This window comes from Herpailurus yagouaroundi, unplaced genomic scaffold, assembly GCF_014898765.1.
Source record: "Herpailurus yagouaroundi ecotype Mexico unplaced genomic scaffold, PumYag 160, whole genome shotgun sequence".
Lineage (NCBI taxonomy): Eukaryota > Metazoa > Chordata > Mammalia > Carnivora > Felidae > Herpailurus > Herpailurus yagouaroundi.
Genome location: NW_024412401.1, coordinates 43,283,447 through 43,301,603, shown reverse-complemented (window position 1 = coordinate 43,301,603; position 18,157 = coordinate 43,283,447). Strand labels below are relative to the sequence as shown.

The 18,157-nt window shown below is 48.9% G+C and overlaps 1 protein-coding gene across 5 annotated transcripts in view; it reads left to right on the top strand.

Annotated features, from left to right (window-relative positions):
• CDK5RAP2 (CDK5 regulatory subunit associated protein 2) overlaps positions 1–18,157 on the top strand; it is a 173,550-nt gene that overhangs the window by 134,094 nt on the left and 21,299 nt on the right. For all 5 annotated transcript variants that reach the window (XM_040482125.1, XM_040482128.1, XM_040482124.1 and 2 more), the window contains 4 exons: positions 6,350–6,398; positions 9,084–9,259; positions 13,490–13,609; positions 17,660–17,776. In XM_040482125.1, the coding sequence (XP_040338059.1) occupies positions 6,350–6,398; positions 9,084–9,259; positions 13,490–13,609; positions 17,660–17,776 (462 nt within the window). The remainder of the gene's footprint in view (positions 1–6,349; positions 6,399–9,083; positions 9,260–13,489; positions 13,610–17,659; positions 17,777–18,157) is intronic.

The following is an 18,157-nucleotide window of genomic DNA, read 5'->3' as shown; positions in this document are numbered from 1 at the left end:
TTCTGTCTTCGTACATACAAAACAGATGACTCACGAGGGTCCACCTATATTCAACTTAATTTCAAGATAGAACATGGGATAGTTTGGGTTTCTGGGTCTAGAGAGCTTTTCCTGATTTTTTTATAGAACCTAACAGCTCAGGCCTGTTGCACATTGATTGTCCTAGGACCAGCTCCCCAGGACCCTGGGGGCCAGGACGCAGGAGCAGTTGACTTTTCCCAGCTTTGCGAAACCCACTTTCTTCTGACTAAGGGTTTCCAAATAAGCTAGTTTCCATTGTATTATTGGAGAAATAACTGGGTCCTCAAGATAGGGCTGTATCTTCCAGGCCCGAGGCGTTTTTCTGTTTGTCTCTCTTCTTCCTGCAAGCCCTCAACCGGCCTGAGGAGGTGGGAAGCCTGGGAAGCCGAGAAAGACTGCCTCTGGCACCAGCTGCCCTCCCTCACTCACCCAGCCGCCTCCCCTTGATTTATTTTTTAATTATTTATTTACCTTGACAAGCCCAAGGAGATCTCACTTCTTGTTTCTTGCTGGTTCTGGAAGTAGAAAGCACTTCGGGCTTAGCAGACAACACAAACACAGAACTTTATTTTCTTGTATACAAAAAGCGTAAAAGTCTCAGGTACCTCTCTCTAACTTCCTTTCTTAGAGAGTAAAATGTAACCAAGGTGGGTCTTTCTTGGATGCTATCCGAGGGGTCTGTCTCCCGCATTGTGAAAGGAGCTTATTGTAAAGTGGTTTTATATTTGAGGTAATTGCATGGCATGAGTTCCTAAAAGTTTTAAATATAACCTTTTTTTTTTTTTTATGAATACAAAGCAGTACTTGTTTATGATAGAATACCAGATAAGCAAATACTCCTATAATTGCATTATTTATACAGCAAAAATGAACGCCCTGGAATTTATACTTTCAGTTCTGTTTTATACGTATATGTATTTTTTGTGGAACTAGAACTCTTTGCAGCCTTTCCCTCTGTCCAGTTGTAGATAATAAATATTAACCTACATTGTAACTTTTAGTGACTGCAGAGCATTCTTTGGCATGAATGTCCCGTAATTCACTTAATCATTCCCCATTAGGTGGACATTTAGATTGTTTCCAGTTTGGGGCTATTGAAAGAACACCGTGCCGGAATCTTTGTACATATCCCTGCTTTCCTTTAACAATATTTAGTTGGTAGGATGATGGTGTGGTTTCTCACTCCTTGTAAGGATGAGAGCCGGGTGTGTTTTCTAGCTTCACAAGCTAGGGATTTCACTAGGGGTCCAGAACCCTGCAAGATTTTTCTGCCTCTGTGCATTTTTCTGAGATGAGGATCTGCAAATTTCAGATTCTAAAAGTGGGTTGGGGGGGCGCCTGGGTGGCGCAGTCGGTTAAGCGTCCGACTTCGGCTCAGGTCACGATCTCGCGGTCCGTGGGTTCGAGCCCCGCGTCGGGCTCTGGGCTGATGGCTCAGAGCCTGGAGCCTGTTTCCGATTCTGTGTCTCCCTCTCTCTCTGCCCCTCCCCCGTTCATGCTCTGTCTCTCTCTGTCCCAAAAATAAATAAACGTTGAAAAAAAAAAAAATTAAAAAAAAAAATAAATAAATAAAAGTGGGTTGGGAGCCAAAGTAGATCGAGAACCGGGGTTGCAGTCCCAGGTTTTCCACCGTGTCCTCGTCCAGAGTGCCCCCCAAGGCCAGTAGCGTAAATGAGGAAGACGGCGTTGTCGCCAGGAATGTCTGAGTAAGCACTGGGGAGGATGGTAGGAGATGGTGAGGTAGCCTCTTTCCTCCACCAGCTCACCAGGTTTGTCAGGGTTTAGCCACATGAATAGAAGGCAGCCGCTGGGGTCCTTTCTCTTGACTCTCCTCTGCCTGCAGGAAGAACCTAAACTGTTCATTACTTTCAAGGCCTCCCACAGTCTGCCTTGTCTAGCCCACTACCGTCTCGATGGTGGTGGTGTTGGTGATGATGATGATGGGGAAACCATGAGGAAGGCTGGTCTTTAGCAGCTGCATGTTGTATGCTAGGCATTGTTCTCAGCCTAGGAGAAGGTACGGTTCATCACCTTCATTTAAAATTGTTTTAACGTTTATTTCTGAGAGAGAGACAGAGAGCAAGCAGGGGAGGGGCAGAGAGAGAGGGAGACACAGAATCCGAAGCAGGCTCCAGGCTCTGAGCCATCAGCACAGAGCCCGACGCGGGGCTCGAACTCACGGACCCGAGATCGTGACCTGAGCTGAAGTCGGACGCTTAACTGACTGAACCACCCAGCGCCCCCATCATCTTCATTTAAGAAACGAGGAACAGAGAAGTTAACATACTGGCTCAGGGCTCACTAGGTGTAGCAGGGTCTGGATTTGAGCCCAGGCAGTTTGCTTCCACAGCCTGACCTCCTGACCGCCATGATGTGGTACTTCCCACACTCTTGTCACTTTGGGTATCTGGTCTGTACCTCTGTGCTGTGGGCCTTGCTTACAACTCCCCACTACTGGGACTTTGTTCAAACCACTCCCTTTGCTAGCAGGCTTTCACTGTCTCTTCCCTTCTAGAAAGCTTCTAGGAAGCTTTCTTTGTTCACCCCAGGTGGAAGCAAAACTGTTTGGTTTTTTATTCTGGGTTGTTCGTAGCTTGCACATGACAATTACGTCCGGCCTTGTGAAGGACATTCTGCCAGGGTGGACAGAACAGACCCTTTGGAGCCAGACAGACTTGAGTTCAGATCTCAGCTTTATGGTTCTCTTATCCCTTTCACGGTCAGATTTCCTCTGTGAGGGAATACTACCTGCCTCACGGAGTTATTTCTGAGGATTAAATGAGATTATTTCAAGTGTCTGTATCCTGCCTGACCAATCTTGGGAGCTCAGGAGGTGACAGCAGTGATTTCTCGTGAGCATATTTTATTTCTTGAGAGCATAAACTCCTGGAAGACGGGGGCCTCGTCTCGTCCCGGCCTTCCAAACTAGGCCGGGGCCATACATGTAGTGCCCAGTCAGGATTTGAGGGCAATACTGCTAGTTTTGTGTGGTTTGGATCTTACGCTGGGGCTCCCTTCCATTCTGTGTCTGACTCTGTCTGACCCGCATAGTAGGGACCTGGAGGGAGAGGTATCTCTGAGCTTGGAAGGGAAGTCTTCCAGGAGGAAGGGGTATTGGAGGGGTATTCCATATTGGAAGGATTCATAGTTGATGGGGAGAGGTATTTTGGGAGCCGTAATGGGCATGCGGGGTCGAGTTAGCATGGTGAACCAGGCTGTCCGGTAAAATGGAACATTTTTCCTCCTAAGTAGCCCTGGGATCTGCCCTCCACGTAGCGCCTTAGCTGCTTCCTATCTTCATACAGCAGTCCTTTCCTGCCTCAAATATCTGTCTGTCATTACCTCCTCTAAATTTGCCCCGATGGTCCAGGCTGGGTCATGTTCATTTCTTCTGTGCGCCCTCCCGTGGTATCCTGTGCTGTCCCTTGTCACAGCTCAGTAGTGTAATTGTCTTTTGGGTCTCTTGTCCCCACTCAGCTGTGAACTCATTGAGGGTCGGATGGCCCCTCAGTCATCTCTGTATCCTCAGTGTCCAGCACGGGCACCGGGGGGAGAGTGTAAGCACGTTCTACAAATTACTGGTGGACGGAAAGGAAGAAACATTTGGGCCGTGGAGGACATGCCAGGCTATGATATTTGAACCGGGTTCTCTACGACCGATGGACTTTGAGCGAAGGAGTCCTGTTTCAAAAGAGGCCTCTCAAATGGAGGCAGCATACGCGATGGACCGGTGCAGGGAGGAGGGCGGGTCGGCCAGTCCTGCAGGTCCCGCATGATAATTCTCGTGTTCACATGTGGAGCGGGTGACTAGACGCGTTTTTATTTGACAAGGTGAGGCCCCCGCCACGACCCAGCTTTTAGGCGTAGCGGTAAGATTTGCCTGAAAGATGGAAGCGGTGCCTTCATGCCACGCTCCCTAAGCTGTTGGAACAGCCGGACAGATGGTACCTGTCACCTGTGTGGAGCGGTTTCCACCGCAAAGTTCACCGCACCACTCGTAATGACGTCCCTGTGACTCCCACGCTAACCATTTGTCGTTTGGTTTTAAAGAACTCTGTTGTGGCTGGGGAATGGGCAGGATACAGTTGTTGAGTCCTTACAGACTCCTCGAAGGACGTCCTGTTTGAAGACAGAAACTCGTGCTTTGGGTGGTCTCAGGACACTTCCTTCTGTGGTCGTGGATTTTATTAAGGAATTGAGGAGAGGCGTTTTTTTGTTGTTGTTGTTTTTGGGTTTTTTTTTTTTTGTTTTGTTTTTTTGATAGTTACAAGATGAATTTTTGGTCGGAAGTCCCAGCGTGCTTAAAGCCTGCCCCCGACCAGTGGTACCCTGCCCTGTGCGGTTTCCGAGGTGTGTGTCTGTGCTCCTGGAGGGCGATTGCACGGTGAGGCAGGCTGTGATGCTATCGTGTGCTAGGCTGGTACGTGTAGACTGCTGAGCCCCTTGGAGGGCCGGGCTGGGCAGATGGGCCATCCTCAGGGTTTTAGGGCCATAATCTTACCGGCTGAATGTTGGTAAGCAGCCCTGTGCAGGTGGAAAATGCCGAGTTGTTCTTCTAACAGCACTTGTCGCTGCCCGTTTACGGGGGTCTTGCCGCCCGGGACTGCAAGTCAGCGTCTTGGAAATAGACCTGTCAAATGGATATTTCCCCTCTTGACCAGGAATGTAGAAGACAGAAAGGTGGAACCCGTCCACTGTGGTAGGGGCCTGTCAACCTCTCTCTGTCTTTTGGGGAGCCACAGTGTCACTGCATTTTTGATCAGGATGTAACCAAGAGGATCAAGACCTAGTTTTGTGGTTGAGCTAGCTCTGGAGTATCTCTGAATCCTTTGCTTCACTGGAGCATGTATTCAAGTAGGTGATCGAGTGTGAGTTGAGCAGAGTAAGAGGGGTCCCATCACACCTTCTGGATTTGCACCTCTTTTCTGTACAGTGGAAGTCCTGCCACTGTTCCGGACGGGGTCAGTGTCATCCGGAGCCATCTTTGGGGCCGGGCACCTGATCTCGGGGGCCTGGCTGGCCCTCTTCCGGTGCCCGCTGATGCCATGCCATGGCAGGTGACCCTCAAGCCCTCGGGACGTCGTGCTGGCTCTCAGTGCCCGTGGCTGTGCTGCTGGGGTGTTGAGGGGGCCCCGAGAGCAACACCAGCTGGCCCCGGGAGCACACGGTGGGGACCACAAGGCACGAGGCAAACACGCGAGGCTCCGGGTGCTCCTTTCCTCTGCGCTGTGGTGTTCGAGAACTTTCCCTTTTAGGAGTAGTTTTGAAAATGGTATGTGTGGGTGCACTTTAATTATAGTCTCATGTTTCAAGTACGGCCACAGAAGGGTTTGTTTTTTCCTTTAGCCACACGTTAGCTTCTTCAAAGAGCTCATCCCAGGCTGCAATTTCCAGAGTTCTGAAGTATTTTTAACATGAAGTTGTTAGTCTCTTTGAAATCTGGGCTCCCGTGTTTCCTTTCAGACAGCAAACGGGGCCGTGCAGGGGGAGCCGAGCGTCTTCTTCCCAGCTACGTTTCGAGCTTTATTTTGTTGTCTTTCCCCATTTCTTGTAGTCATTCCCCTGCTGCAGGCGCTGGCTTACTCAGCTGCACTCACATACTCCTCTGCCTGCTAATCCCACTTCTGAGAGTCTTTCCTGAGGAAATCATTTAAATGCAGATAAAGCTGTATGTACAAAGATGTGTATTTCCTTTACTTATAAAAGTGCAAAATCGGAGATGACCTAAATGTCAAATAAAGGGACCGGCAGAAACTGGTACATGCATGCCTACAGTGGAATATTAATGCAGCCATTAAAACTTACGTTTCTGAAGCAAATTCAGTAAGAAAAATGCTTCTAATAATAAAATTCGAAGGGAAAACAATTAAGCCCCAGTGCAGCGTCACCCAGGCCAAAATGCGTGGAAAAAAAGGATGGAAGGAAGTCCACGGCATGTCTGTTGTAGGTACCTGGAGGACGGTCATGTTCTTTTTCTTGTCTCTGTTACCCGCTTCCTGTAATGAGGATATATTGTGTTGAGAGTTTTAGAGAAGGACAAAGAGCATGCACCCAGCAGTGCCTTTGTGATCGCTTTTTAGATTCAGGGCTGTCCTGTCCCTCCAGAACTGGTGCCAGAGCAGTGATGAAGGAGGAGCCTGTGGTCTGAACGGGTTCTCGGTCATCCTACTTTAAATACCCGGGATTGTTAGAAAAAGTGTTTAAACAAATGGAACAGGGCCTCTGCGGATGTATGAGTCAGAGATTATTAGGGATCACTTGGGGTTTGTTTGTTTGTTTGTTTGTTTTTTAATGTTTTCCTTCTTCTTGATGTTCTTTCTGCTTCCAGGGAAATCGGTGGAAGTGGAAATGAGCACCCAGGATGAACCGATGGAGAGGTGAGTGTGTGGCGTTCGGGAAGAAGACAGCGGTTGGTCGGTCTGCTGGGTACACTGTGGCTCCCTCCCGTTCAGTGAGTCCCCTGCCTCTTGTACGCGAAGCGTAAACAGCTGTGAAACTGACGGTGCCCTCGCAAAGCGAGCAGTTTACGCTGTGTTTCCCGCAGCCTTCAGTCAGTCGTTTTAGGTCACTCGTGGCATTTCTCTGTTAGGGTCTGTGACTGGGACGACACGTTCCTTCTGTCGGCCCCTGGGTACCTGCAGGCTAAACGTCACATGCCTCAGCCTGACACTTGAGGCCCTCCTCGGTCTGACCCGTCTTTCTTTCTGTCATGTTCCCCGTGCTGCGGTCTTATCGGACCTGTTGCTGTCCTCCAGCCTGTGCCTGGACACGAGCCGTATGCTCGACTTCTTCCTGTTGTAGTTTGGAAGTCCTTCAGCAGAGTCGGCGTTCGTGGCGATGAACCTGGCTCTCCCCGGCGCCCCCGTCTCTCTACGACTTCCCGGGCTCAGCGATTCTTCCTGTAGCACTTGGCACATCGTCACATTGCAGCACTTACCACATGGCGATGTGACGCTTCCTGCATTTACCTTCCCGCTCCCAGAATTCCCCGGAACGGGAAAGCGGCTAGCGTATAACCGGGTGTTGGCGTGTGTCCGCTGCTGCTCTAGGCATTCGTGTTCATTACTTCTGACCCTAGGAGGCAAGCATTGTTGTTGCCATTTTAGGGCGAGGAACCTGAGGGTCAGAGTTGCATGCTTGCCTTGAGAAGGCAGAGCTGGAGTTTGAACCTGAGTCTGTCGTACTCCTGAGGTCTTATTACCGCAAATTGCCTTTTTGGGGACAGAGACTGTGTCTCAAATTCCAGCCCCAAGTGTGTAGCGTATAGTTGGAGTTCACAAGACGCTCATGGAATAAATGTATACTTTCTCAGTTTACCTCGATGGCCCACAGGGAGGGTCAAGGTGTCGTCCTCCTCTGTTTACTGGTTAGAGGTTCTGACTGATGTTAGTGCTATGGGTATTTCCCTCCTCTTTGGAGCAGCGACCCTTTGGGCTTCTGGGGCTAAGATGTCTGGGGTGCAGAACTGTAGATTTTATGGGCATGTTGAAGACCACATCATCAGAGTGAGCAGGTGGGGAGGCATCACCGCTCACCGGAGGATGTTTTAATCAGAGCTTCTGTGAGTTCGGAAGAAAACTCCTTTCCCACTGTAGTATTTTTGCAGATCCCTCCCGGTTCGACCCTCCGCTCCCATTCTTCTAATAACGGATCACATTGCAGTGGCGGGCTGTGGAGAGGGCAAGCAAGGCCTCCAGGGTGGAGGCTGTCGTAACTGAGAGCTAAAGGATGAGGCCAGGGGCAGGGATTGCCGGAGAGTGTCCGTGTGCGAGGCGAGGGAGACGTGGCCCTGCGAGCTGGTGCCGGGAACGTAAGGGTCAAGGCCAGAGGACAGGCAGGGCCTTGCTGGACTGGTCCTCAGATTCTCTGTTAAGAGCGCAGATTCTGTGCTGCAGGAAGAGGGGAGTCTTTGAAGGAGGGTAAGCTGGGGCCAGGCAAGAGATTTGCTATTGTGAAAGACGCCCGTGGTTACTTGGAGAATGGGCTGCGGGGCGGGGCGGGGGAGGGGTGGGGTGGGGAGGGGGGTGGTGCATGGAGCCTCTTTCAGCCCCCTTAACCATGTGTCACCCTTCCCGTTTCCAACAGGTTTGTTTCTTTTCCTTCTGTTCTGCCTTCTTCAGCTGTAGGCTTAGCGCTCACACGGGTCACTCCTAAGCTAATTAAATGGGTGCCCGTGGCCCATTCGGCACTTTGGCAAGGCAGCGACAAGCCCGTGCGTCCATCACACTGTCTGGGCGAAGTTGCATCTGGTGTTTACCTGTTAATGAATGCGTGGCAGCTCCGGAGTCCTTTGCTCTTGTCTGAGCTCATGAATAATGAGACAAGAAGTAATAGGAAAAAGTGGGAGAAAAAAAAGAGCTTAAATTAAGGAGCTTATCTATAATGGAGACTCAGGTGGGCTTTTCGCAGAGTTCAGGGTGTTCTTCTTTATGGCTCAGGTGGCTCTTGGCAAATACAGGTTAATAACCAGATGATTGCCAGAGTGGTGGTTTTGGGACCTGCTTGGAGGCCGTGAGGGTTTTGAGAGTTTTAAACCCATAAGGCCTCTTCATGGGTTTGAGGTGGCCTCCCACTTTCTCCTGGGGTCCCAGAGCCAGACAGTCCTGGGTTCAAGTGTGAGCTCTGCCACTAAGAAGCTGTGAGACAGTGAGCAAGCTTGTGATGCGGCTCAGTCTCCCCAGCTCTGAATGAGGATGGTCGTCCCTGCCTCAGAGGGTTTCTGTGGGGACCAGGTAAGGTAGTGCATCTAACATGCTTGGTACAGAGGGAGCCCTCGATAAGCAGCTGCCTTTGACCCGTGCTCTTTCTTAGGCTCCCTCCCCATAAGCCACGTAGTGGCTCCCCCTTCACTGGCTCCAGACTCAAGCCCACGGAGTGCTTTTTGTTTTTAGAGCGTCCTCACTAAAAACTGCTCTGGGGAAGCAAAAGGGCTCCAAAACAAAGTTGTAAATACGGGGAAATTACAAGGGGCCAAGTGATCTTAAGTGTTTGTTCCCAAGTCATGGTCCTGGCTTGGAATCTTAGTGTGGGAAACGATTTCTCTTTCAATCCCTATGGTCAAGGATTGAGGAAGACAATTTAACCTACCAACACATCCTGCCTGAGTCTCCTGAGCCTTCTGCCTCTCACGCGTTGTCCGACTGTGAAATGTCCGAGAAGTCCTCCGGCCTCTCACGAGACCAGAAGCAAGGCAGTGAGACCGGGAGGACCTCGGTAATGGCGAACCATTTTTCTCAAGGTAAGCTGAGCTTTGCTAAGCACTTCAGATGCGGCCAAGGTTTCCTGGTTTAAACAGTAATTTGCCGTCTTGCCTGAGTAAGCAGAGCGTAGTGACATTCGAATATTTGTCTGATGAAAGGAGATCCTGGCAGGGCCAAAGCTGGTCATTCAGACTGTCATTTATCACCAGGGAAAGCTGCGGTCGTTGAAAGTGTTGGTGATTGGGGAAGAGTCATTTTTATTTCTTAATGATGACTTATTACGTGATTTGCCATTTCCTCGTGCTTCTGACAGTGGCAGAAAACAGGCTGGAAAGTAGAGGTTATGTGTCTGTTCCAAGTGTGGTTAATTTCCTGGTGTTCCTTTCAGACGCTTTCCGAGGCACTGTCGCTTTGAAGACTCTTGCTTTGAATCGTACAGATTCCCCAGAGCACCTAACGCCCCCTGCCCCCCCCCCCCCCCCCCCCCCGCCCACCATTTGAACATTTTGTACTTATGTCAGTCTGCAGTATTTCCCTTTAGTGTGTGACCCTTCATCCTTCGGCTCAGTCCCTTGTCCTGCCTCTGACTGTGGCCCACAGGCTCAGTCGGTAGAATCAGTCTCCCAAGCCTCCATCTACCCGCGCTCCCTTTTACCTCTTCTGCATTTACAGTCTTCATTGCCTCCTGTTGGGTGTTCGGGAGGGATTCATGTTTATAAGTCAATGTATTTCCGAAGTTCAAGGGATAATATAGACCAGGGATTGGCAAATTTTTCCTGGCAAAGGCCAGATAGTAAATATTTTGGGCTTTGGGGAGCATATGGTCTTTGTTGTAGTTACTCAATCCTGTTGTAGCAGAAAGCAGCCATAGACAAAACGTAAATGAGCGAGTGTGGCTCTGTTCCAATAAAACTTTATTTACCAAAACAGGTGGTAGGTGGGTTCGACCTAGGAGCTGTGGTTTTCTGACCCTTGGTATACGTTCTGGACCTCAGCTGACATTCTCTGGTCTCTCCTTTCTTCCAGTGGTGGTTTGCAAGACACCCAGAGTGGACCCAGAGCACGAATCAGACATTGGCACCTCCATTCTAAAAGCCCTTTGTTGACACCTGATCACATAGAACGCGGTTTTCGAAAATCAAAATCTTTTTTAGCAACAGAGCTCCACCCCCCTTTTTTTCAGATGAAACTTTACACGGAGGCCAAACATGTGAAAGGGTTGCAGGTAGAGCCTTTATCCTCCCTGGTGGCTTCTGAGGCTTCTCTAGGATACCCCGAGCCCAGAGGAGCACAGTCTGAAAACATACCTGGAGCGTGGAATATACACGTGTGATATAACTGAGGTGTTACCTGGGTTCTTCTAGTAGCCAGTTACCTAGATGTGCCTTCTTTGGATCTCTGGCTGTATCCCTGTGTGACTTCTGTGAGTCTTGTGTACTAGGTCTCTCTCAGTTATTTCTGGCTCTTTGATCTGCCTTCTGCTGATTTGGGTCAGACCTATGAGTTGTTTCCTTGTCCTTATTCGCACTTCCTTCTGTACTGTATCAACCTGGCATGGAACTCATTCCCTTTCCAAGAACCCCCGAATCGACTCCTGCAAGGCCTTTGTGGGAGAAACATACTTGATTGAGGGCTTGAGGAATTATAAGGCAGTGGGGGGTTACAGCGCAGCAGGCCAGATCATTTAATGGGAATATTTGAGATCTCTGTTCTTTCAAACCCATCTGATATGGTGCTGGGTACCTCTCTCTGCTTTCTCTCGCCTGCCCCTCTTTTTTCCTTCCCTCCCACCCCCCATGGGCGCCCCCCCCCCCCCCCCCAGCCAACCTTGGTTTATTTCCAATATAGAACCGTTTAGGCATCTCCTTTACGTCTCATTATTCTGGGCACCCCCGACCTTGGGCTTATCATGCCCTCCCGGTGAAATTTACCAAGCACTTTCCTGAATGGGGACAGTGTTCTCTGGAGCCCTCCTAATACACTTCACTTTTAGCTTTTTTGGTCTGCTTCTCTTCAGACTTTTGCTCTCTGCATCTGTTTTTCCTTTTGTCGTGTTTTTATTCTAAGTAGAGAGATAATTTAAGGATTTTTCCTTTTTTCACTTGACATTATATCATAAGCTTTCTGACATGTTGTTACATAACATCATTTTTAGTGGCTTTAGAATATAGTCCGTTGAATGGCTGAACTGCAGTTTTCCTTATGTTCCCCCGTTGCTGAACATTCCAGTCCTTTCTAAAATTCCACAGTTACGAACACGGCTGCAAGGGAGTATCTTTGAACACGAAGCTTTCTTTCTCCTTATTTTGGGGCATTTTCTTCTCCTCGATTCTGTGAAGTGGAACCACACGAGGCCAAAGATGCACACGCGGGTTTTAGCGGTTGCTCCTTGCAGGATTTTTGGCTTTAAAGAGTTCACGTTCGTCAGAAGGATATTAGTTGTAAGAGGGACAGCTGTTTTTCTCCCGTTTTGTAAAGATGAGTGTCGTGTTTCCCTCTCTCGGTTAGGGCTGCATAATTAATACGTGGTGTCCAGTTCGACTGGGAATGTTTCCTTAAGCCCCAGCGATGCTTCCAGCCCCTGGCCAGACTCAGCAGGAGGTGACGCGGGCCCATGGCTGCCAAGCGCTGTTACCCCAGAAGCCGGCAGCGGGTGATGCAGATCTAAACCCGAGTGGAGGACTGCGGTGGAAATAGAGAAGTTCCCGCCTCACTCCGTCCTGACTGGCCGCCGGCAGATTTGCGAGGCAGCCAGGCAGGGACGGGAGGTGCCGCCAGGACCTGGCTGCAGACGGGTTCCCCCGGCTGCGGGCTGCGGCGAGGGCCTCGCACGTTCCACCAGATGACTGGCCACACTTCGGGCATTAATCGAGATAGCTGAAGGCCCGGGAATTAAGTCACCTCATAAACATTCAGATTCATGGCAGAATTACTATTTAATTAGGAAAAGATCTGTAACATGGTGCTACTTTTAAATGAAAGTCATTTTGGAGGAATTAAAACTGGGTCATAACATTAGTGCAATGTTTTAAAACAAACATTACTAAGACACACTGAGTGTACCCTAATTGATGAATTAAAGACATTAGTTTTGCCTTTGGATACCTAATGTGGTTATGCTTTAGATCCTGATTCTAGAGTGTACCTCGAGATTGCAACTGTGTCTCCTCCTTTCTTTGTTCAAGTGAGATGTGGCAGAGGCTAGAAAAATAGGACATGCTCAGTTTAGAACATTTGGGAAATTTAAATTTTTACATCTTATTAAATGTTATATTGAGATACAGTGTAGAAGTTTTGAGAAACCTGAAATCTAACACCCAAAGGCAACTGCTGTCAATATTTAGGTATCTTTTCTTTTTTGTGTGTTTATGTGTCTTTTCTGTCTGTAAACTTTTAAATAGAGTTATAATTGTGCTGGCTAATCCATTTTGTATCTGTGTTTTTCTGCGATATTACATGGTCCTCATGATATAATTTCAGTAGCTGTGTCATATTGCATCACGGTGGATGTAACACAGCTTACTTAATAATCTGAGTTATTTTCAGTTTTAAGTGCTCCGTATAGTGCTGAAGATTAACATTTTCATGCATTCTGGCACATGGTTGTCAGCATGTCTGGTGATCTCTTTGAATAGATTCCTAGAAGTAGGCTTATTTGGGGAAAGACATTGGAAAAGAACCCTTCTACGGCTAATGATAAAAATAGTTCCCCAAAGTCACGCACATTTATATTCACACGAACAGGATGTGCCCTTGAGAGTACCCTCCTTACAACTTTCACTAGCACTGGGATTATCATTTTGCTTTGTGTTTAAGTCTTAAATTAGTAAGTGGCAAATGGATAAATATATTCCTTCCAGAGAATTAGTCTCAAAAATATCTGGATTCATTATGAAGGTAGTTTAATCAACTCTCAGGCAATTCAGGCAGACTTGAAAGTGATCTGTTAGTTTCACCATAAGGAAGATTTTAAATTAATATTTGATATTTAGAAGAATAAAGGGCTGTATTACAGCTAGCATTAAAATTGTATGGAATATAATTTTTCCATGTGCTGTAAAGCCCCCTCCTTGTGGAGGGCTGCAGAGAATCATTACAGAGCTGTGTCTGTGGGCTGTGGTCACCACGCCTGGGAAAAAATCGCCAGTTACTGACTGACTCAACACATCCCGCACGATTTAGAATTTCAAGATCGTGGCATAATCTGTAAATTATTCCATTTGTTGGGGGCTTCAGACTTTAAATTAAAAATACTCTCCTTCCCGTAGACTTAGTAATGGAACATATACAAGAAATTCGAAGCTTGAGGAGACGTTTAGAAGAATCAATCAAAACAAACGAGAAACTTCGGGGACAACTGGAAAGGCAAGGGTGTGAATTTGATCAAGGTAAGGGAGGACCTTGTCGCCAGCCTGCCTGTGCTTCATCCGGGAAGGGACTCCGGTTACGTTTGCCTGGATAAGCTTTCCCCGTGTTGGGGAGAACTCACCCCGGTGGCCAGAGAGATTTCCGCTCAAATCCTGACCTCGCCGCTCACCTCCACGGTGACCTCACTTAACGTTGCGGAAATACTGTAACGTGTTACTTACAGTACTGTGTTCATGACGTGGGGACGATAGTCCCCGTTTTATCCTGGTACGATGAGGATTGAGTGAGCTAACGTCAGCAGGGTGCCCGCACGGTCCCTGGCATGGAGTGACTTCCCAGGCACTGAGCGAGTCCGCCGGCCCCTGCACCCTGGATTGTGCTTGGCTCTTCATGTGACGTCGGTGGCTGTAGAGAAACAGATAGGGGGTTTTAAAATAAAAGAGCGGCGTTTCGTCTTTTTGTCAGTAATGGATTTTAAAGAGTATTAGCGTGTAGGCAGTTTGGTGAGAGTCTCACACGCCCGTTCCCAGGTCGCCATTATTCCTGCGTAAACACAGTTAGATCTGAATGGAATATTCTTCCATGCGGAACTTAAAAATGGGTTTTTCCGTAGGGAAGACATTCACATGGTACAGAACTTAGTACCTCCGTTCTGTGCCCATCCATCCTCTCCTGGCTCCTCTCCTCCCACGTCTGGTAGGTGTCTTCCACAACCTTACAGTGGTTTTTCAGTGCAAATGCAAATATATCTTCTTACTCTTTCCCTCGCCCACAAGGTAGAATACTTTATGCCTGTCCCTGTTTTCCTTGAACAGAATATTTTTGGACATCTTTCCTTGTTGCTCCAAAGAGATTGTTGTCGTACCTGAAGAATGTGCCTTGGGAGCAGCTTTGTGCCCTGGGAAAGAGCCCGAGTTTGCTTGGGAGATGGACTGAGCTGAGTGTGGACCCCGGCCTCTTCCGTGTATCAGCTGGGGGGCTTTGGGGCAAGCCACCCCACCTCTCCCGGCTTTCATTATTGTACAAAACAGAGTCATCGTGAGATTTCGATAAGGCAGTGCTCTGAATAGGGCGTTGCTCTGTGCCTCACTCAAGACGTGGTTGTTTTCTTTGCCATTATCATGTTCTTTCACTATTTTATTTTGTACAACGTTATTAGTTGGACATTGCAAAGCTCAGCAACAAGGGGGGATGCAAACGATTTTAGAGATTAAATCACGGAGTTCTAGAAAGATGAACTCCATAGGAGCACTTGAGTCCTTGGACCCCTGGTCTGTCGTAGCCATCAGCCTGGAAGGATCTTTCCAGAGTACTGTATGTGCTGCGGTGTGCGAGATAAACAGAGTGGACCCACCCATGCCTCCCTCTCCCTCCCTCCCCCACTCTCCACACCACCCCCCATCCTGCTCCCTCCCTGTCTCTCACCCCCAGAGAAATTGATTAACCTGAGTTATTAGTCCTATCAAACCCTGGGAAGAAATACATGCCTGGACCCTTCACATTCACTCTTGGTAATGCCTGAATTAGATTCATTCTGTTTTACATTTTTCCTGGCAAATCCAATTATAGAATTATTTGGGGGCTCACATGGCCACCAGCTACAACGGAGCTGGCAGTTGCTCTGCAGAGTAATTCACTCTGATGGGAAGGTTTACAAAAAAGGCATTCATAAAGTATTTACGCTGGTGGCTGGTGGAAAGAGGCGCTGTTCTCACCTTGTCTTCACAATCTCTGAAAAGACAAAGAAAGAAAAGTGGCTCCGCCTCCCCCCTGCTGTGAGTCGTTCATCTTGGGAGCCGCTTTGAGAAAGGCCTGGCTCCTTGTGATTGGAGGTGGAATATTGTTAAAACTGTCATCTCACGTGGTAGCTTGTCACCAGTTACGGGGAGCTGGTAGTGATGCCTTCAGAGGAAAGACTGACCTCTTACCTCAGCACTGGACCCCGCTGGCTCGGGCTCTGTCAGGAGCCCTTCTCTGGCCTGGGTCTCCCTTTGAGAAGCGACCACGCTAGCTGTGGTCAGAGCAGACTTCTTCTGCAGAATGTTTCCTGTTCGTCCAGATGGCTGTTTGGTCCCGTTTTGGGCTCTAGCCTATCATCAGTCATGATATTAATACAAACGGTAATAGCAGTAATAATAACAACATTGATCATTTTTATTGGGCTCGTGGAGTTGTATGACGTACCTGAGGTCATACAGCCATTAAGAAGCCAGAGCCATGATTCAACCCCAGGTGTCTCTGCAAAGACGGCAGAGTTCATAGGGGAGAGACATATGTGAATGAAAAAATGATGCGACGTTATGATTTGTGAGTCATTAACCCGAGGAAGGGGAGTGCTGTCGTGCAGAAAGACTGTGGAACATTGGCTTCTGGGAAGCCTGATGTCATAGCTTCCTTACGGGGAGTTTGAACGTTACAGGGAATCCTTTGTGGACCAGGATGCTTTCAGCTGTGGAGAGCAGAATGTGAGGAAAAACCGGTGTAAACAATGGGGGTTTCTGTTGTCTTCCGTAACAAGAAATGCGGATGCAGGCAGTTCCAAGGCAGGTTTAATGACTCCGTGAAATGATAGCAGGGCTTGGAGTTAGTATCTGTGATGGCCGCAGTCACTATAATACCACATCCTCTCAGGACAGTGTCCAAAGCACGGGGACGAAGATGGTGGGGCTTCCCCCTGCTCTGCTCTTTTCATCCGGGTGAGAAACCTCTCCCAGAAGCCTCCAGCAGGCTTCCCGTCGGGTCTCGTTGACCGGAAGTGGCCCCTGGCCGTGTTCTAGCTGTGCCGGGGTCTGGGAAAGCAGGCTCTGGCATGTTGGCCGTGTGGTGTAGTAAGGAAGGTGGTGGGAGGGAGGCCCCTGCCTGCCTCACGCAGAAAGCCCTGTGCTCTGCAGAGGGTAGGTAGCACGTCCCCACGCTCTGGACATTACACAGGGTGCAGTGCAGAAAGCTGAGGTGGAGGGAGTGTCAGAGCAGCTGTCCGGCCAGAGGAAGGAGTGGGATTTTCGGAGAGAGTCCACAGCCTGGGCAGATATTTACAGACGAGGAAACTGGTCAGAGTTTGTAAGTGACCTCAACCCCGGTCTGTCTGGCTGTGGACCCTGATCTTTGTTGTATTAAATACTCAGAGGCTGTGAGCTTGAGCTGAGAGTTGAAAGACAACTGTGATTTTGACAGGTGAAGAAGGAGCTGGGCATTCGAGGCCCAGAGAATAAAGACCTCACGACCTCACTGTACAGGGTCTGGGAGATGTGTGACCGCACGGTATGTGGGGGCACAGAAGTAGCTCAGTTTGGCGGCATCCGAGGCCACTAGAGTCCAGGGTAGAGAGGGAGCGGGCTGTGCGTGAGATTGGAGTGAAATAATGGAGGTCTGAAGTTTGGGCCTCGTGTTTGGTTTGTCTGTCTGTCTTCGCAGCGGAGGGCCGTCAGGTGTTTCTGAGCAGGGGATAACCTGAGTGGACTGCGTGCCCCCCACTGGCAGAGTAGCAGGGGGGCAAGGTCAGGGCGCAGTGATGAAGCTTGAACTACAGGGACGGAAAAGAGTGGGCCGGCATCCGAGGCGCTGGTGAGGAAGAGCCAGCAGTCGTGATTGCCTGCTTGGGCAATGCCAGAGAGTGGTGGTTAGGATGACTCCAGGTTCGCAGCTCAGATTAGGGGTGGTGGTGACAACATCTATAGGAGCAGAAACAAGCAGAAGAGGGCAGGTTTGGGAGGTGAGGGAGGAAAGGGGAAGGCTTCAGCTTTGGCTCTGGGGCCCGGGAGCTTGCCTCAGCGGAGAGGTCTACTGAAGGTGTGGACCCCAGGAGAGACATCCGTGGAGGTTAAGACTGTCACCCACTCACCTTCGTTCACCCTGAGGGCAGGTGAGAACGGGAGGGGGTGCCTTTTGCCTCCTCTTTAATAAGCTCACTCTTATTTCCCTTTGGACTCTTGTGACACCTCATCTGCTTCACTGAAGTCATTTCCGTTGCATATTGTGTTTCCTCCTCGTTTAAAACTGTTTTCTAGAAAGTTCCGTGCATACTGACCTGGCAACTATCCATAAATCACTTTTCATGTGTGTTTTTGTAGGTTCTACGAACGGTTTGGCTTATGGATCAGAGCTGCATAATTCTCTGACATCAGAGATCTGTTTCCTGAGGAAGCAGAACCAGGCTCTCAATACAATGCTCGCCAAGGGATCCAGAGGTAGGAACTAACGGAGCCATCTGCCGGCTGGAACCCCACAGCCCTCTGTGGCCTGGGAAGAATGCATTGGAGTCTGACCAGCCTAGGTTCAAATTCTGTGGCTCTGTGACTTTGCGCAGGTCCCTTAACCTCTCTGAACCTCAGTATTCTTAGCTGTAAAATAAGAGTACCTCAGGGGGCAGTTGTGACGGTTATCTCTGTGAAGCCCTTAGCACAGTATCTCTAATAAGTATACAGCCACCTCTCGTTTGCCTCAGTTTACGGTGGAAGAGAGAAAAGCTAGAAATGCATTACTCTGCCAGAATCTCATCCAGAGGCTCCCTACTATCAGGGAGGTTTTCTAGTATTTCTTTTTCTTTTTTTTTTTTTTTTTTTTTTTAA